Source organism: Scyliorhinus torazame, chromosome 25 (assembly GCF_047496885.1).
Source record: "Scyliorhinus torazame isolate Kashiwa2021f chromosome 25, sScyTor2.1, whole genome shotgun sequence".
NCBI classification, from domain to species: Eukaryota; Metazoa; Chordata; class Chondrichthyes; order Carcharhiniformes; family Scyliorhinidae; genus Scyliorhinus; species Scyliorhinus torazame.
The window spans coordinates 7,950,713-7,975,055 of NC_092731.1; the positions used below are offsets into that span (position 1 = coordinate 7,950,713).

The 24,343-nt window shown below is 47.9% G+C and overlaps 1 protein-coding gene across 1 annotated transcript in view; it reads left to right on the plus strand.

Moving 5' to 3' along the window:
* The window catches only part of sae1 (SUMO1 activating enzyme subunit 1), a 143,944-nt gene that overhangs the window by 14,140 nt on the left and 105,461 nt on the right, over positions 1-24,343 (plus strand). Inside the window, exons 4-5 of the mRNA XM_072489933.1 lie at positions 13,104-13,246; positions 13,615-13,714. Of these exons, the coding sequence (XP_072346034.1) occupies positions 13,104-13,246; positions 13,615-13,714 (243 nt within the window). The remainder of the gene's footprint in view (positions 1-13,103; positions 13,247-13,614; positions 13,715-24,343) is intronic.

Below are 24,343 nucleotides of genomic sequence, written 5' to 3' on the forward strand. Positions count from 1 at the left end.
AACAACAGTGGCCCGAGCATGGATCCCTGTGGAACACCACTAGTCACCTTTCTCCATTTTTGAAACACTCCCTTCCACCACTACTCTCTGTCTCCTGTTGCCCAGCCAGTTCTTTATCCATCTAGCTAGTACACCCTGAACCCCATACGACTTCACTTTTTCCATCAACCTGCCATGGGAAACTTTATCAAACGCCTTACTGAAGTCCATGTATATGACATCTCCAGCCCTTCCCTCATCAATTAACGTTGTCACTTCCTCGAAGAATTCTATTAGGTTTGTAAGACATGACCTTCCCTGCACAAAACCATGCTGCCTATCACTGATAAGTCTATTTTCCTCCAAATGTGGATATATCCTATCCCTCAGTATCTTCTCCAGCAGTTTGCCTACCACTGACATCAAGCTCACAGGTCTATAATTCGCTGGATTATCCCTGCTACCCTTCTTAAACAAAGGGACAACATTAGCAATTCTCCAGTCCTCCGGGACCTCACCCGTGCTCAAGGATGCTGCAAAGATATCTGTTAAGGCCCCAGCTATTTCGTCCCTCGCTTCCCTCAGTAACCTGGGGTGAATCCCATCGGGACCTGGGGACTTGACCACCTTAATGCCTTTTAGAATAACCAAAACTTCCCCCTTCCTTATGCCGACTTGACCTAGAGTATTTAAACATCCATCCCTAGCCTCAACATCCGTCATGTCCCTCTCCTTGGTGAATACCGATGCAAAGTACTCATTAAGAATCTCACCCATTTCCTCTGACTCCACGCATAAATTCCCTCTTTTGTCTTTGAATGGGCCAATCCTTTCTCTAGTTACCCTCTTGCTCCTTATATACGAATAAAAGGCTTTGGGATTCTCCTTAACCCTGTTAGCCAAAGATATTTCATGACCCCTTTTAGCCCTCTATATTGCGCGTTTGAGATTTGTCCTACTTTCCCGATATTCCTCCAAAGCTTCATCTGTTTTAAGTCACCTAGATCTTATGTATGCTTCCTTTTTCACCTTAGCTAGTCTCACAATTCCACCCTTCATCCATGGTTCCCTAATCTTGCCATTTCTATCCCTCATTTTCACAGGGACATGTCTATCCTGCACTCTAATCAACCTTTCCTTAAAAGACTCCCACATTTCAAATGTGGATTTACCCTTAAACAGCTGCTCCCAATCCACATTCCCTCGCTCCTGCCGAATTTTGTTATACTTGGCCTTTCCCCAATTTAGCACTCTTCCTTTAGGCCACTCTTGTCTTTGTCCATGAGTATTCTAAAACTTACGGAATTGTGATCGCTATTCCCAAAGTAATCACCGACTGAAACTTCAACCACCTGGCCGGGGTCATTCCCCAATACCAGGTCCAGTATGGCCCTTTCCCGAGTTGGATTATTTACATACTGCTCTAAAAAAAACTCTCCTGGATGCTCCTTACCAATTCTGCTCCATCTACGCCTCCAACACTACATGAGTCCCATTCAATGTTGGGGACGTTAAAATCTCCCATCACGACCACCCTATTGCTCCTACATTTTTCTATAATCTGTCTACATATTTGTACCTCTACTTCACGCTCGCTTTTGGGAGGCCTGTAGTAAAGTCCCAACAATGTTACTGCACCTTCCTATTTCTTAGCTCTACGCATATTTCCTCAGTGCTCGAATCCTCCATCGTGCCCTCCTTAATCACAGCTGTGATATCATCTCTGACCAGTAATGCAACTCCTCCGCCCCTTTTACCTCCCTCTCTATCCCTCCTGAAGCATCTATTCCCTGGGATATTTAGTTGCCAGTCTTGCCCTTCCCTCAACCAGGTCTCAGTAATACCAATAACATCATATTCCCAGGTACTAATGCAAGCCCCAAGTTCATCTGCCTTACGTGCTACACTTCTCGCATTGAAACAAATGCACCTCAGACCACCTGTCCCTTTGCGTTCATCATCTCTTCCCTGTCTACTCTTCCCCTTAGTCACATTGAGTTTATTATCTAGTACCTTACTAGCTTTAGTTGCTGCCTCTTTACAAATCTCTAACTTCCTAATCTGGTTCCCATCCCCCTGCCACATTAGTTTAAAACCTCCCCAACAGTGTTAGCAAAATCACCCCCTAGGACACTGGTTCCAGTCCTGCCCAGGTGTGGACCATCTGATTTGTAATGGTCCCACCGCCCCCAGAACCGGTTCCAATGTCCCAAAAATCTGAACCCTTCCGTCCTGCACCATCTCTCAAGCCACGTATTCATTCTGACTATTCTTGAATTTCTACTCTGACTGTCTCGTGGCACTGAGAGTCTGTGATTACTACCTTTGAGGTCCTACTCAAAGCAATCCTGAGATTACTACCTTTGAGGTCCTACTTTTTAACTTATCTTCTAACTCCCTAAATTCTAATTGTAGGACCTCATCCCGTTTTTTACCTATATAGTTGGTGCCTATATGCACCACGACAACTGGCTGTTCACCCTCTCCCTTCAGTATGTCCTGCAGCCGATCTGAGACATCCCTGACCCGTGCACCCGGGAGGCAACATACCATTCGGGAGTCTCGCTTTCGACCACAGAAACGCCTGTCTACTCTCCTTACGATTGAATGCCCTATGACTATAGCCCTGCCAGTCTTTTTCCCGCCCTTCTGTGCAGCAGAGCCAGCCACGGTGCCATGAGTCTGGCTACTACTGCGTTCCCCTGGTGAGTCATCTCCCCCAACAGTATCCAAAACGGTATACCTGTTTTGAGGGAGATGACCGCAGGGGATACCTGCACTGCCTTCCTGCTCTTTCTCTGCCTTTTGGTCACCCATTCCCTGTCTCCCTTACCAATCCTAATCTGCGGTGTGACCAACTCACTGAACGTGCTATCCACGACCTCCTCAGCATCACGGATGCTCCAAAGTGAGTCCATCCGCAGCTCCAGAGCCGTCATGCGGTCTAACAGGAGCTGCAGCTGGACACACTTCCCGCACATGAAGGAGTCAGGGGCATCGGCCGCGTCCCTGAACTCCCACATTGAGCACGAGGAGCATAACACGGGTCTGGGATCTCCTGCCATTTTTACACTCCCAACAGTAAGTTTTAAAAAAAACAAATTTACTCCCCTTCTCAGCAAGCACTCACTCTGCAACCACTGCGCCCCGTACGATAACACCTCAGGGAAAAGAAAAACTACTTACCAGTCACAGCCAATCACTTATCTGCAGGCTGTGATGTCACGGTTCAACTTCTTTCTACTTCTATCTGCCCTCGAGTCTCCCTCTTGATCTTTACTCGGCTGGATCCTTACAGTGATTGTCTTTTTTTTTATTAGAGGAGGAGGTAGGGAGGGAAACACTGAAGAAGTGTTTCGGGTTTAACTGTCACTTGACAACAGCTCCTCCACAAACCACCTTTTGGATGCAGTGATCGCAATGCACGGATGCAAATTTTCCCCGCAACAGCCAATCAGCAGCTCTGCTCTACTGCCCCTGAGAAGGTGGTGGTGTGTTGCTTTCTTGAGCTGCTGCAGTCCAGGTGGTGTAGGTACACCCATAGTGCTGTTAGCGAGTTCCAGGACTTTGACCCAGTGGCAGTGCAGGAACAACGATATATTTCCAAATGACGATATATTTCCAAGTGAGGACGGTGTGTGGCTTTAAGTTCCTGTTAAGGTTAGCACGGCTGCCTCACGACGCCGAGGACCCGGGTTTGATCCTGGCCCCGGGCCACTGTCCGTGTGGAGTTTGCGCATTCCCGCCGTGTCTGTTTGGGTCTCACCCCCACAACCCAAAGCTGTGCAGGGTAGGTGGATTGGCCGCGCTAAATTGCCCCTTAATTGCGGGAAAATAAATAAATAATTGCTTCACCATTGACGGCCTGAGTTCAGTTGCCTTGGCCCCAAGATCCCTCCCTGAACCCCTCCCTCCGATTTAAAGAAGAAAATCTCCTCGAAACCCTTTGGCCAGGCTATTGGTCACCTGCCCTCGTGTCTCCTTTCCAGCGCTCCCTTGTAAGCTCATTGGGACTTTTTAATGACGTTACAAGGCGCTACATGAAAACAAGTTGCTGTCTCTCTGGTCCACCCGCCCAGAGGAAAGTTTTGCTCGATCGAGGTTTGAGGTCAGCATGTGTCAAGACCTCGTGAAGAATGGGTTTGGGTCATGGAATTGCGTTCCCAGGGACAAATCAAAGAACTGGACTGTTTTCCGTCCTTGTGTTTGTGGCAATTTGCTGCCTGGAGTAACTGTCTGCTCCATGTTTCTGTCTGGCAGGAAATTTCTTTTTACCCATAACAGGAACTTTGAAATCCATTTACTAATGATCCACTGGGCTTTAGCTTCAAGGAAAGGAGAGAGGGCTGCAATTTGGAGGCACCTCTCGCTAGAGAACAATGCAGCCGAGGATCGGGCATAAATACTCTGTTAAATGGCAGCATTATTAACTGTCTGAGTGCATTGTCTCAAAGTCAATGGTGGGTCACGGTCCCATAACCTCGCAGGTTGTGGAGCGGGCAGATAAGATTTCAGTGGATCAAAGAGAAGGCAAGAAAAGAAAAAAAATCAGCAGTGGGTTGATGTTGGTGGGCCGGTTCAGGTCAAAAATAGCAGCGCAGCTCACTCACAGAGACTGCTGAGCCAGTCCAATCGAGCTGGATCAGACCCCGCTCCCGAGGAGGGTGAAAAGAGACAGCTGTACCATTCCTCATTGCTGACCACTGATCTCTCTTCTTTTTTTTTTTAGCTTAATTTATTCGCGGGGTCTGGGGCATCACTGGCATTTATTGCCCGTCTCCGATTACCGGTCAGTGACGTGGGTCATCTGGGACCGCTGCAGTTTATTACAACCAGATCGACAGGGCTGAATTGACTCCTCCCTTTGTCCTATTCCTGAGTTGGTTACAACAGAATTTGAATTTAACAGGGAGGCGATGTTGCCATTTCACTATTTAACCATGCTCAGTGCAAGAAATAAGATACTCGGGTTCCTTAAGTTAACGAGAGTTAATTTTATTGCTAGAACTTACTTTGGTGAAGATGCAGAAATTAACAAAAGGTTTAAAATGTACAAATAGAACCCTATAAAAGTTACAGCACAGGAGGAGGTCATTCTGCCCATCTTGTCCATGCCAGCCCAAAGACACCCAGGTGCCCTTTCCTAATCCCACCTTCCTGCATCCGCTCCATAGCCCTCTAGTTTAAGCTGCAGATCCAGGTACTTTCTAAAAGAGTTTAGGGTCTCTGCCTCCACCTCCCACTCGGGCAGCGAATTCCAGACTCCCGCTACCCTCTGGGTAAAAACGTTCTTCCTCACGTCCCCTCTACACCTTCTGCCTCTTATCTTGAATCTATATCACCTGGTCTAGACTCCTCCACCAAGGGACACAAATTTCATCCTTTCCACTCTTATCTCTTCCCCTCATAATTTTGTACACTTTAATTAAGCCACCCCTCAGCCACCTTTGTTCCAAGGAAAATAATAATCGTTTTTATTGTCACAAGTAGGCTGCAATGAGGTTACTGTGAAAATCCCCTCGTCGCCACATTCCGGCGCCTGTTCAGGTACACCTGAGGGAGATTTCAAAATGTCCAAATTACCTAATTAACCCCAACCTATCCAATCTCTCCTCATAGCTACACTTTTCTAACCCTGGCAACATTCTTGTAAACCTCCTCTGCACTCTTAAGCCAGATCAATAACGTACTTCCTGTATGGTGGCGACCAGAACTGCACACAATAATCCAGTTGTGGCCTTGCCAGTGTTTTCTACAATTCCAACAAGGTGCGATTCAACTAAATAGGAACAAAACCCCATTAACCGCGTATTTCCCGGCACTCTCAACGCCGAGAAAGACATGGCTATACAAGCACCACTCTTTAAATAAGGGGTCTCAGCGGGGAGCGCAGAGCCGAGGCCGCACATAGCCCCGTTTTCTACACTGAGGAGCTTCGCTCACCGGAACTCCTCAGTGCAGCGAAAGACCCCCGAGGCCCCCAACATGACCCCAACTCTCTTCCCTCCCCCCCCCCCCCCCCCCTCTCAGTACTTTGGAAAGGACCCCCAGCACTCGCGCAGGGCACTCCCAATCCCCAGCACACAAATGCCAGCTTGTCACCTTGGCAGTGCCAACCTGGCAGTGCCCTTGTCAGTGCCAGGCTGGCACCCAGTTGGCACTGCCAGGGTGCAGGCTGGCACCAGCAGTGCCCCAAAGGACACGCACCTGGGGGCCTCCAATCTCCTGGGAGACCCCACGAATGCCATTCCATCTGGTCCCTGTTTGTGGGAATCAGTGCTGAACGGTGCTCGCCCGAGGTCAGAAGAAGGGGATAGATCCCAACACCCCGGGTGCTATTATTATCCTTGGGAAATGAGACCTCGCGAGGCGTTTCAGGCTGGGTGGATCCTGGGAGCGAGATCTCCCAGCTTCTATCAGCCACGATGCGCCGTGGCGAGCTGCTTTTCGGTTGCAGTGCAGCCATTGGATCACACCCAATATCCTTAATTTCTATACCTTTGCCAGTGAAGGAGAGCATTCCAGATGCTTTCTTAACAACCTTGTCTACTTGAACTGCTGCCTTTAGGGACCTGTTTACTTGTACGCCAAGATCACTTAACTTCATCTACCCCTGTTTGTATAGTCCCTGTGTACTCCTTATGACCTCCCTAAATGCATGACCTCACTCTTCTCTGTGTTCAGTTCCATCTGCCACTTTATCGCCCAAGCCACCAATCCATCTATATCTATAATAATAATATAGCTATCCTCTACATTGTCCACCACTCAGCCAATCTTTGCGTCGTCTGCAAATTTCCCAATCGTGCCCCCCACGTTTACATCCAAATCGTTAATATATAACACAAACTGTAATGGTCCCAACACAGAGCCCTGTGGAACACCACTTGAAACAACAAATATGTAAAACTATCCAAAACAACATGTACAATCCCTCTCAAACATGCAAAAATGTAAAACTCTGCAGAGTATTGGATATTAAAACTTGGCCAAATAACAAGTCAGGAAAAATATTATTCACGGAGTGTCCAAATGCTTATTCACAGCTGAACGATCCTAGTCCACAGGAACTGCTGATTCTTGGGGGTTTCCCACAGGAGACAGTGGATGTTGATTTAGAATTTTCCTTTAAGAACTCTCGGCTTCTAGCAATGAGGTCTTTTGGTGGGTTGGTCGCGCGCTCTCTATCCAAATTTATATCCAAGAACTGGATCATGTGACCTCTGCGCTCCGTAAACCCGTGTCTCCATAAAACATGTCCTTCGCAAATGCAACCCAGCTGATATATGCCAGTGTCAGAGAATTTACAGTGCAGAAGGAGGCCATACGGCCCATCGAGTCTGCACCAGCCCTTGGAAAGAGCACCCCACTCAACACGACGCCTCCACCCTATCCCCGTAAGCCAGTAACTGCACCCAATCTTTTTGGATACCAAGGACAATTTAGCACAGCCAACCCACCTAACCTGCACATCTTTGGACTGTGGGAGGAAACCCACGCAGACATGGGCAGAACGTGCAGACTCCGCACATACAGTGACCCAAGCCGGGAATCGAACCTGGGACCCTGGAGCTGTGAAGCAACTGTGCTAACCACTGTGCTACCGTGCTGCCCCAGTGTCCTTTGCTTAGGAAAATTGTTCCTTTCAAAAAAGTTCAATACATATGTATGTTCAGTCAGTGACATTATAAATTTGTGTAACACTTCATAACAAGCTCTAGTGGAAATAGTGTTGCCTGGAGAGTGTTAAGACCATAAGATATAGGAGCAGAAATAGGCCATTCGGCCCATTGAGTCTGCTCCGCCATTCAATCATGGCTGATATTTTCTCATCCCCATTCTCCTGCCTTCTCCCCATAACCCCTGATCCGCTTATTAATCAAGAACCTATTTATCTCTGTCTTAAAGACACTCAGTGACTTGACCTCCACAGCCTTCTGCGGCAAAGAGTTCCACCCTCTGGCTGAAGAAATTCCTCCGCATCTCAGTTTTAAGGGCTGGTCCCTTCGGTTTGAAACCGTGCCCTCGGGTTCTAGTTTCTCCTACTAGTTGAAACATCTTCTCCACATCCACTGTATCTAGGCTTCTCAGTATTCTGTAAATTTCAATGAGTCCCAGGGCCCAGGAATGTTATTCGAGTCTCATTCAGTGTGGCGCAGGACTCGTAAGGTGATGGCACTTGCATGATTTTGGGGTTGCCCTTTGGTCGAATCGGGAGCGAGACAGTGCTGTCGGAGTAAGTTTGGTAAGTTATTCCAGTTAATGCGGTAGATGGCACCTACTCCAAACACAGCGCACCAGTGGTTGAGGTAGTTTTTTTAGTTCATTAGAGGGTGAGTATCTCATCACGTTCCTGACTTGAACTTTATAAATGATGGAGAGCTACCCGGATGGAAGCTACTTGTTTCATGGTACCCAACCTCTACCCTGCCGTTGTAACCAGTGGTTTGATCTGTATGGTCCAGTTAAACCTCTAGTGATTGGTGATGCCTCTGTCCCCCGTATAATGATCATGGTCTTGATGGCACTGTTGATGTTTGTGTATTTTCTTCTTGGAGATTGTCCATTTCTAGTATGAATATTCCCTGCCCAAGCACCGGGCCTGTCGTAGGATAAGCCAAGGTTGCTTCATTTATCAGCAGATTATGACTGGAGTTGCACTTTATGGAATCGTCTGCCAGTAGCCCTACTCTCGACATTTGACCGAGGTTACTCAGCAAGCAGATGAAGATGGCTGGACGACATTCAATATTCGGAACTCTTTACAGCACCAACAACCCTGGAGCAACAATGATTTTCCTCTGACAATCGTGGCCGCCTGAAATAGGAGCAGAGGACGCTGGAAAAACTCAACACGAGAGAAACAGAGTCAACATTTCGAGTAGCACTGCAGCCTCACAGCGCCAGGGTCCCGGGTTCGATTCCCGGCTTGGGTCACTGTCTGTGCGGAGTCTGCACGTTCTCCCCGTGTGTGCGTGGGTTTCCTCCGGGTGCTCCGGTTTCCTCCCACAGTCCAAAGATATGCAGGTTAGGTGGATTGGCCATTCAAAATTGTCCCTTCGTGTCCAAAGGTTTAGGTAGGGTTATGGGGATAGGGTGGAGGTGTGAGCTTAAGTAGGGTGCTCTTTCCAAGGGCCAGTGCAGATTTGATGGGCCGAATGGCCTTCTGCACTGTACGGAGTTTATGATTCTATTAATGGGTTTGTCCCCCTCTTCTGTGCAGGCGTCTGTCGGAATCCAGTATTATAATAAATCTTGTTCAAGGCTTCATTGCTACGGTGTAACTCTCCGTTAATACTGTCTGCATATAACTGGTCTGATGCTTAACTGCACTGTCGCACAATTTGGAATCAATGTCTAGCCACAGATTAATCAATTGACTGCTGAGTTCATAAGAAGTTGGATGGTTTCCGATACACTATTCTGTCAGCGTGCTCCATCTGTTTCCTCCATGGTCTCAAATGTGTTCATTTCTCTCGGCAGGTTACAGACCTCTTTAGATATTGTTGCCCCCTTCCCTCCCTCCCTCCCTCTCTTTCCTCCCCCAGTATATGCATTGGAACTAAAAATAAAACCTGCCCCCAGAATTCGGTCGCCAGCGAAAACATAACAATCCTATGAATTCGGAAAATAAGAGATGTGCACCATTGTAAAACCAGAGTTGCCATTTGTTTATTTCTGGCAGGGTCTTCGAGTTCCTTTCGTTGAGATTCATAATTTTGGCAAAACAGTTATACAAATAAATCCTGAGCAAAATGAAGTCAGAAGATCAGGAAAACGAGACAAAACCAGTTCACTGAAAAGGGGTCAAGCTATCGACTTAAGAATGTCAAAGATGTTTTGGAAAGTCCCTGAATTCTTTTGCCGTCATTTTCACAGTGTGTGTTCATGTGTGTAATGAGTTTCATGCTGTGTTTATGGGGAGTGAGGTAAATAATTTATACTTGTGCCATCAAGGCCATTTGGTTGTGGATGGAATTGGAAAATGTATTCGCGAAGAATGCTGGTTTAAAACCCCCAGTTTCCTGCAATAAAAGCCCGCTTGAATTGGTTAAGTTGAGCCAGTGGCTGTGTTATATTCTTGTGTAGTTTCTGCTCCTTGTTGCCCTCCTCCTACCCTCCCCCACTCCCCACAAGCGACAACTCTCTGGTTGACAGATTCTTCGAAGGTCTGAAGCAGTATTTCACACTGTGAAGCTTCCTTTGTTTCCGAAAGTCCTGCCTAGTCCTGGGAATCCACCCCCCTCCCTGGAAAAAGTGCTAGAACGGATGTTGGGCAAATAAACTTCTTAAATTTAAGACGGTCAGTCATCCAGGTTTTAATGTCATCCTGGTGTTGATATATGATTCTGGGTTACTTACAATGCTCTTTAAGGTTTTGACAAAAATTGGGCTGTCTGGAACGAGCACACTGGTTCTGCAGAGACTGAAATCCTTTTTTCTCAATTGCCCTGCTATGCTGCTTCAAACTGCTGCTCCCCACATTATTGACTAGGTGTGAAGGCAAGGTGTTGGGTGGCGCAGTGATTAACCTGCGGCGCTGAGGACCCGGGTTCGATCCCGGCTCTGGGTCACTGTCCGTGTGGAGTCTGCACATTCACCCCGTGTCTGCGTGGGTCTCACCCCCACAACCCAAAAACGTACAGGGTAGGTGGATTGGCCGCGCAAAATTGCCTCTTAATTGGATACTCCAAATTATTTTTTTTTAAGTGCATGCAAGGTGTTGTACCCCCCCCCCCCCCCCCCCCCCCAAGCTACCTCTTTTTTCTTCCCTTTCCCATTTCCCTCCCAACTAAATAAAGTTTATCATTGTAACGTGGGAAAGTCCCAACTAAACCAGACACAATTGTAAATATAGCTTTTTCAGCTTGTGACGATATAGCACAAGGTTTCCTGATTTTGAGTATTTTTATAGTCTAAAAATGTGTTCACTTGATACCGAATGTGGGGCCGTATGCTGGGAGTGCGTGCTATCTGCTTTTTGTCCGATTCCCATTTTTCTTTTTTTAAACATTTTTTTATTCTCCTTTTTCACGTTTTCTCCCACATTTACATCCATCAACAATAAACAATAATCAGCAAGATATGTCAATCCCCATAATCCCTGTTCTGCCAGGCTCCGATGGCCGCAGCCCCCCCCCCCCCCCCCCCCCCCCCCCCACCCCCCACCTCACTCCCGTTCACTGGCCGGCTTAAACCGGCCAGCGTGGAGGCCCCCGCCCGGGTCCCTTTCCCCCTTGCCCGGCCCTAGGAAAGCCCAAAGATCCCCTTTTAGCACACAAACCCCGCATATCCACCTACACCCCAAAGAGCCCTCATTTCGAGTGAAAGTCCCGTCCCTTCCCTTGTCCAAATATATACCACATTGGCTCCTTTAGTCTCTACACCCGCGCGCAGTGATACAAAAAAGAAGAAAATCCAGTCATGAGGTTACATCGGCACATGGCCATTCCTCAATTTGTCAGTTCTGCCACAGTCCTTCTGCTTTCGCAAACTCCTCCGCTGCTTCCACCGTTCCCTGAGCTTGTAAGTCACCTTCAGCTTCGCTGGATATACAATGCCGCACCGCACCTTGCTAATGTACAGTGCCCTCTTCACCCGGTTGAAGGCAGCCCGCCTCCTTGCCAGCTCCACCGTAAAGTCCTGGTATACACGTATACCAGCTCCAGCCCTCTGCGCCACCCGCTTCTGCTTGGCCCAGCTCAGGACCTTCTCCTTCACATTGTACCTATGGAAGCACAGAGTCACTGCGCTTGGCGGCTCACTCGCCTTTGGTACAGGCCTCCACGACCGGTGAGCCCGATCCAGTTCATATCGGGAGGGGTCCTCCCCCTCCCACAATAGTTTCGCCAGCATCGCAGCAAAATACTCAGTCGGCTTCGGTCCTTCAACTCCTTCGGGCAGCCCCTCAATCCTCAAATTCTGTCGCCTGGATCTGTTTTCCAGGTCTTCCATTTTCCCTCGCAGATCCTTGTTAATGTCCATCACCTTCCGCATCTCCTTCCCCATCGAGGCAAGTTGATCACCGTGCTGCAATAACGTCTCCTCCACTTCCTTCAGCGCCTCCCCTTGCTCTCGCACCTCCGCCACTGCGCTCGCCACCTCCGTCCTCACCGGGGAAACCGCCTCCTCCACCAGCACACTCAAAACATCCCTCATCTCCTTCCTCACCGTCTCCATGCATTTCTCAATCTGCGCCAACTGCTTTTCAAATTCCGCAGCCATCACCTTAGTTATTTCTTCAGCCGTAAGCAGTGCGGCCTCCCCTGGTGCTCCAGCCTCCATTTTCCTTGGTGGCCCCGCGGTGACCTTTCCACTCCCTGACGGACCTTCAGCTGTTTTTTTTTTTCGGCCGTTTTTTTGCTAACCCTCGACATTTTTCTTTGGGTTTTTTTTCACTCCTGTGTCTTCACTGTGCCTCCTCCGTGCCTTCTCCCTGCCTCTGCCGCCTCCGTGGACCCTGGGACCGGGCTTAAAGCCCCGAAAATGCCGTTCCCGAACGCGAGCCCTCCATTGTGCGGCCGCCTCCCGCCCGCCGTCACCGGAAGTCTCCTTCTTCCCCGATTCCCTTTCTTTCGGGAACAGTTTCCCAACCGTCGGCTAGTGCGATCCCCGCCGTTTTACCTGCAGCAAGCCCGCTACAGCTCGCCGCTTTGGAAATTTCGAGTGCGATCTTATTTGTGAGGTTGCCTCCGCTGCAATCGTGTGGCAACGTTTGATTTGGTGCGAGAGCCGGGAAGGGAAATGCCTGCTCAGAGCAGCCGGTTTCTTGTGAGGAGGAAGTGGAGGAGAGGGAAGAAAATCCGCAGTTTAAGCGTGATGATGGGCTTGGGGGTGAGGACTTTTCCCGACACCGTCTGACTGGCCGGCATGTGCACTTCCGTATTGGCTACCATTTTAGTCAAGGTTTCTGGCTCTCATTCTTTGACATTCCAAAACTAAAATATTCACGTTTTGTGATCTTACTATTCTGACACCATTTGCCCTTTCACTCCCACGCGACGAAAAATCCCCACCTTTTTCTAGAGATGCTAAATTTGGTTCAGTGACTTGACAGTGTGGATCAGTGTATTAAGGGCGTTGTCTGTTGCCAATTAGTAATTACAAGATATTCACTCTTACAGGTCTGCCTGACATGCTGCCCACGAGATGTGATGGTCCGAATCGATCAATTCTGCCGATCACGCAACATAAAATTCTTTGCTGGGGATGTCTTCGGTTACCATGGTTATATGTTTTCCGATTTGGGAGAGCACAAGTTTGTGGAGTAAGTTTAAATTATTCTTGCCCCTCCCCCTCGTCCCAGTCCTTATTTGCAGCCCAAGTCACAGTGACGGGGCTGCACGGCTGTAGTGTGTTATCCCTCTGCTCCCTCCCCTATCTCTTTCTGCAACCCATTGGCATTGTGCACCACAGAACGTCTGCTCTTGAAATGTCTTTCATCAAGGCCCAATCACAGGAGAACTACTGGCAAGCCTGAATCATAACCCCTATTTTCTAGGCAATATCTGTTTGATTTTTGTACAAGCGAGCCTGAGTGCCTTGTGGAAAATCTCAATGCGTTATTGCGAGAAAGCATTGGAAAAGCATGTGGCAGCCGATTTGTTTTTAATCCCCGTTTTAAATATCCTTCAGAGAGAAGCAAAAGGTGGTAAAAGTTGGACCAGGTGAGGAAGATGGACCTAAAGCTAAGAAAGTGAAGATTGATCCAAATGAAACTACGTTGATCAAAAAGGTATGGAAATCGCTCGCTCTGTTACTGAAGCAATGCTGCAATTTTGACCCCTTGGACGGGCAAATTTAGCCGGATTTGGAAGGGATAGAATTAAGAGACTCCTGATTATTTTCTTTGATTCATGTCTTTCTTGGGATGCGAAGATGGCTCTGCCATCATTTATTGCCCATCTATAATTGACTTTGAAAATGGCCTGCTGGGTGGTTTCAGAGGACAGTTAAGAGTCAACAACATTGCTCTGCATCTCCAGTCACTCCCAACCTCCATTGGCTATTCCATGCAATGGCTGTGCAAATTTGGTTTCAATGAAGTTTTCAAGAATCTTGGTAGGCCAAGACAGCAGTGTGAAACAGGCTAGGTTCATCTTCTGTTCTAATTTCGGAGATCTTTTTGAAATGAAATGAAATGAAAATCACTCATTGTCACAAGTAGGCTTCAATGAAGTTACTGTGAAAAGCCCCTAGTCGCCACATTCCGGCGCCTGTTCGGGGAGGCCGGTACGGGAATCGAACCGTGCTGCTGGCCTGCCTTGGTCGTCTTTAAAAGCCAGTGATTTAGCCCTGTGCTAAACAGCCCCTAGAATTTGATTTCCCTGTCTGAGAATCGAACCCCGGTCACGGCGGTGAAAGCGCCGAATCCTAACCACGAAACCACCAGGGAAGTATAGTTTTTAATAGACGACGCTTATTTATAACATTTTGGCATTGTTGAATGAGGATCCTGCAGTTTATGCGATTCGCTATAATTGCTCCAGTTAATTTTCTTTTTTTTAAAATATAAATTTAGAGTACCCAATTCTCTTTTTTTCAATTAAGGGGCAATTTAGCGTGGCCAATCCACCTGCCCTGCACATCTTTGGGTTGTGGGTGTGAAACCCACGCAGACACGGGGATAATGTGCAAACGCCACCCGGACAGGAACCCGGGTCCTCGGCGCCGCGAGGCAACAGTGCCAACTGGGCAGTACAGTAGCACAGTGGTTAGCACTGTTGCCTCACAGCTCCAGGGTCCCGGGTTCGATTCCCGGCTTGGGTCACTGTCTGTGCGGAGTCTGCACGTTCTCCCCGTGTGTGCGCGTATTTCCTCCGGGTGCTCCCGTTTCCTCCCACAGTCCGAAGATGTGCAGGTTAGGTGGATTGGCCATGCTAAATTGCCCTTAGTGTCCAAAAAGCTTATTTGGGGTTATGGGGCTAGGGTGGAGGTGTGGGCGTAGGGCCGGTGCAGACACGATGGGCCGAATGGCCTCCTTCTGCACTATAAACTTATGATTCTATAACCACTGAACCACCGTGCTGCCCCGCTCCAGATACTTTTCACTAATTAAACTTGAGTTGCTCCTGTGTCTATTTTCATTCTATAGCAAGGTAATGGCCTCCTTTTTATCATCATTAATATGGCTGAAGAAACGCGATCACCTTCTATGAATGACCGGTGACATTTGTGTAAGCAGCATAGGCGGCATGGTAGCACAGTCGTTAGCACAGTTGCTTCCCGTACCAGCCTCCCCGAACAGGCGCCGGAATGTGGCGACTAGGGGCTTTTCACAGTAACTTCATTGAAGCCTACTTGTGACAATAAGCGATTTTCATTTTCATTTCATTGCCAGTTTTGCCAGCTGTTTGGCTTTTATTGGTTGCAAGTGTTAAAATATAAAATGTAATTTTTTTAAAAAGGAAGAATGTTTGGCAAATCTGTGTGGCCACTCTTTAATGTACCTTGTCAGGTATATAGAGCGTGTTTCCACCACACAACCTTGACGTGGTTGTGTGTGATGTTTATGAACGATTACGCCAAATTATCAAACCCACTCGCTGCATCCTCACTACCGATCCCGCTCATCAGAGGCCTTCAATTTCTAAATCCTTCTTTGATTTAGCACCTGGTTTGATCGTAACAGGAGCGCCCTAAAGTTTTATAGGCGTGCAGATGGTCAGAATCCCTGCTGTTTGTCCCTGTGTTCAGAAAAGTACCTGTCCAGCCCAATGGTTTCAGAATCACACTTGCCAGGGAAGAGAGAGTTGAGGGGCTGGAGTTGAACCAGACCGACAGAGGGCAGGTTTGCTTTAGAATCCAGCCTGTTGGCCTGCAGAAGCTGGGCTGTTAGAATGCATTATTGTGGGTAACCTGAACACGGGCAAATTTGGACACGTAGTCAATAAGTGCTGTTAATTTCACAATGCACGTTGGTTAGATTTGCATTTCCCTGAAACTGATGAAGAGCAATTGTCTGTAACTTAATTGGCTGGCTGACGATCTAATGGTCAGTGTTGCGCCTGACCCCTGCGATTGCAGCATTGTTTCTGTCTGTCCGCTGCCCTCTTCCTCATCAACAAAATGAAACAAAGCCCAATTGACTTGTTGCTGGAGGCAAGCCTTTATGTTTGGCAATCAGGGGAACTTCTGCAGTATAAGGAGTTTGATGGGGGGGATACTCCCTCCTCTGACACGAGCCGGCAGAGATTCCTGATTCCTCTGTCTCCCCGGCTTGGTGTTTTTTCAAACTTTCAGACAAAGGGGCCACTGTGGCTTCTTAAAGTAACTACTGCCAACTGGGGCCGCAGAGATAAATAGTGGACCGGTGTTCACGGCGCGTTAAAGAATCGGAACGGAATTCAACAAGCACTTGGGGAAAATCCCGTCTCTTTGTTCTGTGGAATTAATAGGATCCAGGCATCCTTTATCATGGAATTCTGAATGCTCTCTGGAATTCCCCCACCCCCTGCTTGCTTATATTTAACACCGGCTAAATCTAGACTCACAGATGCAATGTAAGTTTGAGGGCGCATACGTCTTTGAACAGAATTCCCAAATTTTTGTGAAAAAATTGCCTTAAAATGTCACGAGTTTTGTCGTTTACAATTGTTCCCAAAAGCCGTACGAGGTTTCACTGGAGTTCCCAACCAATACTATTAATTGATTTTTTAAAAATATATATATGCTCCTGCAACTGTTGACATCACTATTCTGGCACGTTGATTGTTGAATCTCACGCAGGCTCCTTTTCTGAATTCGGTATTTTAGTATTTAACCTTAATATCCGAAGGAAATTAGCCTTTTTCAAAAAGGTATCTCTGTGAAGTCCGTCCCACTTGTACAATGTCACATTGTTGCTTCACAGCGAGATGGTGCTGCAAAATCTGCCCAGTTGCTGCAGTGCGTAAGACGTTGGATGCCAACCTATAGATGATATGTTTGATGGAGCTAGCTGTTTGAGCCAGTATAGCCAATTACCTATTGTTCAGTGAGCACAGTATGGAAGCAAAGCAAGGGTCCATTTCCCTTTGAGGCTGACAAATAGGAGACTGATGATCATGATTTGATTGTCTCTGCTTTATAATAATCTTTATTGTCACAAGTAGGCTTACATTAACACTGCAATGATGTTACTGTGACAAGCCCCTAGTCGCCACACTCCGGCGCCTGTTCGGGTACACGGAGGGAGAATTCAGAATGTCCAATTCACCTAACAGTAAGTCTTTCGGGACTTGTGGGAGGAAACCGGAGCACCCGGAGGAAACTCACGCAGACACGGGGAGAACGTGCAGACTCCGCACAGACAGTGACCCAAGCCGGGAATCGAACCTGGGACCCTGGCGCTGTGAAGCAACAGCGCTAACGACTGTGCTACCGTGCCGCCGATGCATCTTTATCTCCCTGGTGCCTCTTGCTCTGCGGACGACGTTTCTTGATTATCGAGACAACAAGTATGGCTTTATGAATAAGTGAATTTCATGACCAAGAAGGCTATTCGGTGCGTCTGCCGGTCCCAGCTCTCTGAAAAGGCCGTTCACTTGAACCTGGTGCACTTCTGTGAAGTATTTACTTCCCTTCCGAAAGCTGCTTTGAATTTTGCTTCTGTCGCTGTCGTCTTTCAATTTTCTGCGTGAGAGAAACGTTGCCAGTCCTTTCCTTTTTTTCCCTCTTGCCAGTCAGGAGGTGAGTTCCTCGACAAATCTATTTACTTTCTTCAAAACCAAACATTCTCCACCTTTCCTGAAGGCATTGACTGTTTGCGGGCCACAAGTCCAAGGTCAGTGGGGGCACTGGTAACTGAATTAAGTTGAAATCTGCTTAAACTGCGTGGAATTTCAGAATATGGTGTTGAGAGAACAGCTTTCTACAGGTTTCCCCAGTTCCCAGTCTGTCTCTCTTTACCCCGCCCCTCGCTTCTGCTGTACAAGGGGCATCTACTGATTTGCACTGATTAAATGTGATGGTATTTGAACGTAGAATTCCTACAGGGCCATTCGGCCCATCGGGTTTGCACCGCTCCTTTGAAGGACCACCCTACCCAGGCCCAATCCCCCGCCCTATTCCTGCAACCCTACCCTAAGGGGCAATTTAGAATGGCCAACCCACCTGACCTTTAGACGGTGGGAGGAAACCGGAGCACCCTGAACACGCAGACACGGGGAGAATGTACAAACCCCACACAGTCAACCCGAGGTCGGAATCGAACCCGGGTCCCTGGCGCTGTGAAGCAACAAGCATGTTGCCACGAAACTGTCGTGTTGATTAATGTCTGGACCGAAAGACAGCACCGCCTGCAGTGCAGCACTCTCGCAGTACTGCACTGGAGTATTGCTCGAAACTGCAAGAGTATTTTATTTTTTTTGCTTCATAATACAAGGGTAAAGTACTGGTATAAAGCTGGGGGAACTTAGCAGGTTAGGCAGCATCTGAAATGAAATGAGAATCGCTTATTGTCACAAGTAGGCTTCAAATGAAGTTACTGTGAAAAGCCCCTAGTCGCCACATTCTGCCGCCTGTTCGGGGAGGCTGGTACGGGAATTGAACCGTGCTGCTGGCCTGCCTTTGGGCTGCTTTCAAAGCCAGCAATTTAGCCCGGTGCTAAACATCTGTGGAGAGGAACACCGTTAACTTTTCAAACCGCTGACCTTTCATCAGAGCAGGGGTGACAGGTCCGCTGTTAAATATGGTAAGAATTTGGGGTGTATTAGGTGTGTTGCAAAGAAGTCAATTTTCTTTCACTTGCATTATCTAATGGCTTATTATCCTTAATGTTCTGAGCAACCCGTTGACAACAATATGGCGATCATTCTCCAATTCTCCTGCTGACGTGAGGTGGTATTGAAGTTTTTGTTTCTATCTGGCTCCAGACTAGGGAGTCAGTCTACTGGCCCCTGCGAGATCGAGTTAATGCATCAGACCTGCTCAGGCTGAACGGTGAAGGAAACCGGGTACCTTTTCAGATGAATTAAGTGCTCAGCGAAAGAGTGGTTGGAAATAAACAAAAGGACAGAACATCGGAATTATAAAGTTTACTCATTTTCCACGCCCTCCTCTCCAGGCACAGTCTAAATATAATAGCGCAGCAAAATCATAATGTGCTCAGACGGTGGTAGTGACACCTGATATATTCTCACAGGAAATTATTTCAGTTAATTTAAATGAAGGGGTATTACCGATGGTGCTGGTGCCTGACTCGCAGAGCACAGCAAGTAAAAGCTGACCTTTAGTTTACCTCTGGGTCTGGCGATCGTGTTTCAAACCGCACAGATGGCTGATAAAAGGCTACTCGAGTTCTGGGGTGGAGTAGATGATGTGTGAACCGTCACTTTGTGTACCTTCCACACTCCAAACCAGTCAATCCAGTAAGAATTGGAGATGGTTCGCGTTAGATGATTAGTGACAAAGTGGATGAAGCCACCACCCAGTGCGGTGCTAAACCAAATAGACTAAAATGCTCCAGATCCCAGCTCTATTCTGTGCTCTGTTAATACGACCACCACAAGAAGTTGCTAAACCTACAGCTGCCGAGCAATGTTCTCTGTAAAACGTGTGTGGGGTCAGGTTTTCAAAACATGGCACCTTTATTCAAGAAATAATTGCGTGCTCACTCTGTGCCTGTGCGCAGGGATATTGATATTGGGTTGAGGAGGTGGAAAGTTAAGCTCGTCTTCAATTCTATCGGCTCGGTAGCATAGTGGCTAGCACTGTTGCTTCACAGCGCCAGGCTCCAGGGTTCGATTCCCGGCTTGGGTCGCTGTCTGTGCGGAGTCTGCACGTTCTCCCCGTGTCTGGGTGGGTTTCCTCCGGGTGCTCCAGTTTCCTCCCACAAGTCCCGCAAGACGTGCTGTTAGGTGAATTGTACATTCTGAATTCTCCCTCCGTGTACCCCAACAGGTGCCGGAATGTGGCGACGAGGGGATTTTCACAGTAACGTCATTGCAGTGTTAATGTAAGCCTACTTGTGACAATAAAGATGATTTTTTTAAAAATTCTTTGTCTTGCAACTGGAAAAAGTAGATATAAACCACCTCTGTTGTGATGCTCTTCACGGTGCAATATCTTGTTGCAACTCGATTTAAGAAGCAGAAATATTAAGAATGCTTTGTCCCGGGCAGCGCGGTGGCGCAGTGGGTTAGCCCTGCTTCCTCATGGCGCTGAGGGTCCTGGGTTCGATCCCGGCTCTGGGTCACTGTCCGTGTGGAGTTTGCACATTCTCCCCGTGTCTGCGTGGGTCTCCCCATTGGCCACACTAAATTGGCCCTTAATTGGAAAAAAATAATTGGGTACTCTAAATTTTTTTTTTTTTTTAAAGAATACATTGCCCCGATCTTTACTGGGGGGTAGCAATCGGAGACGAGGGCAGGCTAACCAATCCAGAGATCCTTGTACTTCTGGTACTCCTAACTTTTCTACTGCCCTGCCCTAGTTTGGTATTGTTTTCGAATTCAGTTGCTACTAGTATGTTTCACAATCCAGGTAATTTGTGTAGGGGAGGTAAATGAGGATGAGTTAAACACTCTGCAAGAGCTGCTGGTGTATGTTGTTTTTCTTTACATTTTTTTTGTTTACCTTTTCTGAGTTACCAAGCCAGGGCTCAGAGTGTGGGTCAGGGGCGAACCCCTAACCCAGCTCCTCGCCTGCTCCAAAACACTAATTCAAATTGAATCCAATTCATGGTCCCCACAAGAGAGACATGCCAGATCTGAACCAAAGGCTCCATCTACAGACACTTGATCTTAGCCCAAAAGGCCGAGAAGCGATTTCTTTACATTTGTTCACCGTTCTCTGCAGTCTGATTGTCTGGTCTGATTTGCCTTTTGGAGCAAAATCACGAGGCTCAGCAAAGCTGACAAAAGCTGTGGTTTAGATTATTTTTCTAATTCTGTATCCTCTTCAGGCCAGTCAAAGGCACGCTGCAGTGTGGAGTGGAATATCTTGTGGTATTGGTGTAAAGACCATTATTAGGTGTGTCCGCAAGTGGGTACATTTTCCAGGAAGTGTGGTTTTTGTGGATCCTTCTCCTTTCGGAGAAGGCAGTGCTGCTTATCTGAAGATCTCAAGAACTGTATCCTCTGTCCTCCAGCGATCTTCATTTCGTGTTAGCGTGTGTGTTCCTGAGTGAACCTCGGCAACTTTGTTTACTTAGGTTGATTTAGCAATAGATATATCAGTGACTATTTTGAAGTACTGATGCCTATAAATAGAACTCCCCGATAGAACTGTGGGTACGTTCAATACCGGGCATGTATTACTGAACGGCAGAGACCGACTGGGAGATACTTAACTGGGGCGGAACTATGCAGCCAATAATCACAGCATTGAAATTGGACACAGATCCCCCCCGTGGGTACGTTCAATACCGGGCATGTATTACTGAACGGCAGAGACCGACTGGGAGATACTTAACTGGGGCGGAACTATGCAGCCAATAATCACAGCATTGAAATTGGACACAGATCCCCCCCGTGGGTACGTTCAATACCGGGCATGTATTACTGAACGGCAGAGACCGACTGGGAGATACTTAACTGGGGCGGAACCATGCAGCCAATCACAGCATTGAAATTGGACACAGATCTGCCCCCCCCCCAATGGGGGGGGGCGGATCTGTGTCCAATTTCAATGCTGTGATTGGCTGCAAGGTTCCGCCCCAGTTAAGTATCTCCGTGAATTGTGCAGGGTGAAGAGTTTGGCTATTGTAGAGAATGGTCAGGCTTTCGCTGCCATCAATGATCCCGCAGTTGAGTGAGTGACGGGTCGTGGTCTTGGAAGGAAACTCACTTGGCTGGTTTATCAGGGACTTCATAGATCATAGAATTTACAGTGCAGAAGGAGGCCACTCGGCCCATCGAGTCTGCCTGGCCCATGGAAAATGCACCCTATCCAAGCCCACACTTCCACTCTATCCCCGTAACCCAGTATCCCCATCTAATTTTCACTAAGGGCAATTTGGCACGGCCAATCCACCTAACCTGCGCATCTTTGGTCTGTGGGGGGGAAACCGGAGCACCCGGAGGAAACCCACGCAGACACGGGGGAGAACGTGCGACTCCGCACGGACAGTGACCCAAGCCGGGAATCGAACCTGGGACACTGGAGCTGTGGAGCAACAGTGCTAACCACTGTGCTACCCTGCTGTCCAAGTGTTTCTGGCACTTGGGAACCGCACCATAGTGCAGCACGGGAGCACAGCGGTTAGCACTGCTGCTTCACCGCTCCAGGGTCCCGGGTTCGATTCCCGGCTTGGGTCACTGTCTGCGGAGTCGCACGTTCTCCACATGGGTTTCCTCCCACATTCCAAAAATGCGCAGGTGAGGTAGATTGGCCACGCTAAATTGCACTTGGTGTCCAAAAAGGTTGGGCGGGGTTACGGGGGTAGGGTAGAGGTGTCGACTCAATGGGCCGAATGGCCTCCTTCTGCACTATAAATTCTATGATTATATCTGGAAACACTCATAAACGGGATAATTGTAAGTGGGGTTGGGGGGGGGGGGGGGGAGGGGGGCATTTTAAATGACCTGCAGAAATATAGATTATTTGAACAACAACAATATCCAGAGTTAACAGCAAAAGGAGTAAGCCATTTAAAATCTGGAGTGGAGTCCCGTTAAGCAGCTTCCCTCCGGTCTGTTCAGCAACTCCTTCAGCTGACTGGGCCCAAACGTAAGAACACGCAAGAACCCACAGACTATTGACGAGTTTCTTAGGTGGACAATCACACTCGTTACCGAGTGATCGCTGAAGAAGAAGCGTTATATTGGAGAAGCTGAGATGGCCCTTCCTTCGAGCAAGGCAGGTCAGGGAGATTTAATCAAGGCATTTAACGGACCCTGATTTAAGATATTCAGCAACCAAAAAGGGGGAAAATATTTTTTTAAAACAGCAAATTGTCAGCAGTGGAAGCAAATTCAATGTTAATTTTCAAAAGGGTATCGATTAAATCTTTGGAAAGGAACTTGGCAGAAGAGTAAGTAAGCAAAACCAAAGTCCAGCGCAGGTATAATGGACTGCATCAGTCTGTGATGCTGTTTTTAATAAAAAGTGCCGGGAGGCAGCGTGCAATTCGAAAACGGCCACATCAAAGGAGCCACTTCCTGACGCGAGACTGAATTCGGAGGGCATTTCAAACTGCTCACTCCGAAACCAGATCGTCCACTTCAGAGCCGCAGGTTTCCACAGCAGCAGCCCTGACCTCTGTCCACCAGGGAGGCAGTGTCTGTGCGCAGCAGAACGATCACTTTCTTTTTTTTAATAACGTCCACTTGCAGCTTGTGTTAAGAAACTGGCTCCTAGCTGGAAAGAGCTACAACTGTGTTCACCATTCCAACTTGTGGCAGCCAATTCACCACTCGAGCTCGTGAAATGTGAAGTTACTGACGGTGCAGTAAACGTTGGCCGACTTCAAAAACCCTTCACACATTGACATAAACTTTCTTGCCAAACGCTGTTTTAGAAATCATGCTGAACATGGATCAGATTTCCATTTGCACCCCCAAGGACTCATCCCCACTTTGCAAGTTTTAGATTTTGCACACTGCTAAAAATCCATTGTTTAGTTTCAATTATTTAGACAGTTTGACTCACTGTCAGTGTCCCACTTGAAAGGGTAAAATAGCCATACCATGCTCTAACTCAAAATCTAAGTTGAGAATATGGATAAAAGGTAGGTTTCTGGTAAGAGTACTCCAGGCAATTTAGTTCAATTGAGTGCGTCAAATGGCTGCAACACGTCTCAACACAGCAGCGAAGATAGCAGCGTATAAATATTGTGACCAGGTGGATGGGGACCTAACATCGACAGTGATGTATGTAGGACGGCACGGTAGCAGAGTGGTTAGCACTGTTGCTTCACAGCGCCAGGGTCCCAGGGTCGATTCCCAGCTCGGGTCTCTGTCTGTGCGGAGTCTGCACATTCTCCCCATGTCTGCGTGGGTTTCCTCCGGGTGCTCCGGTTTCCTCCCACAAGTCCCGAAAGACTTGCTTATTAGGTGAATTGGACATTCTGAATTCTCCTTCTGTGTACCTGAACAGGCGCCGGAGTGAGGCGACTAGGGGCTTTTCACAGTAACTTCATTGCAGTGTTAATGTAAGCCTACTTGTGACACTAATAAAGATTATTATTATTACATGCCAGTCGAAGCTAGGGACTTCCAGATCTCATGGTCCAGTCCTCTCGCTGATTACCACAAGGCGCCTCTGTGTTTGGGGTGTGCTGGTTTCCTCTAGTTAGAGTCCTGGTATCTTTTAAGGTGGGTTTGCCGTTGCACAATAGCAGACACGAGGTCCTTGACCGAAGGTAGGCCCAGTTCCAGTGGCGAGGGGGCCCAGTTCCAGTGGCGAGGGAACCTCGACTATTGAAGATCTCCCTCCAGCTGCA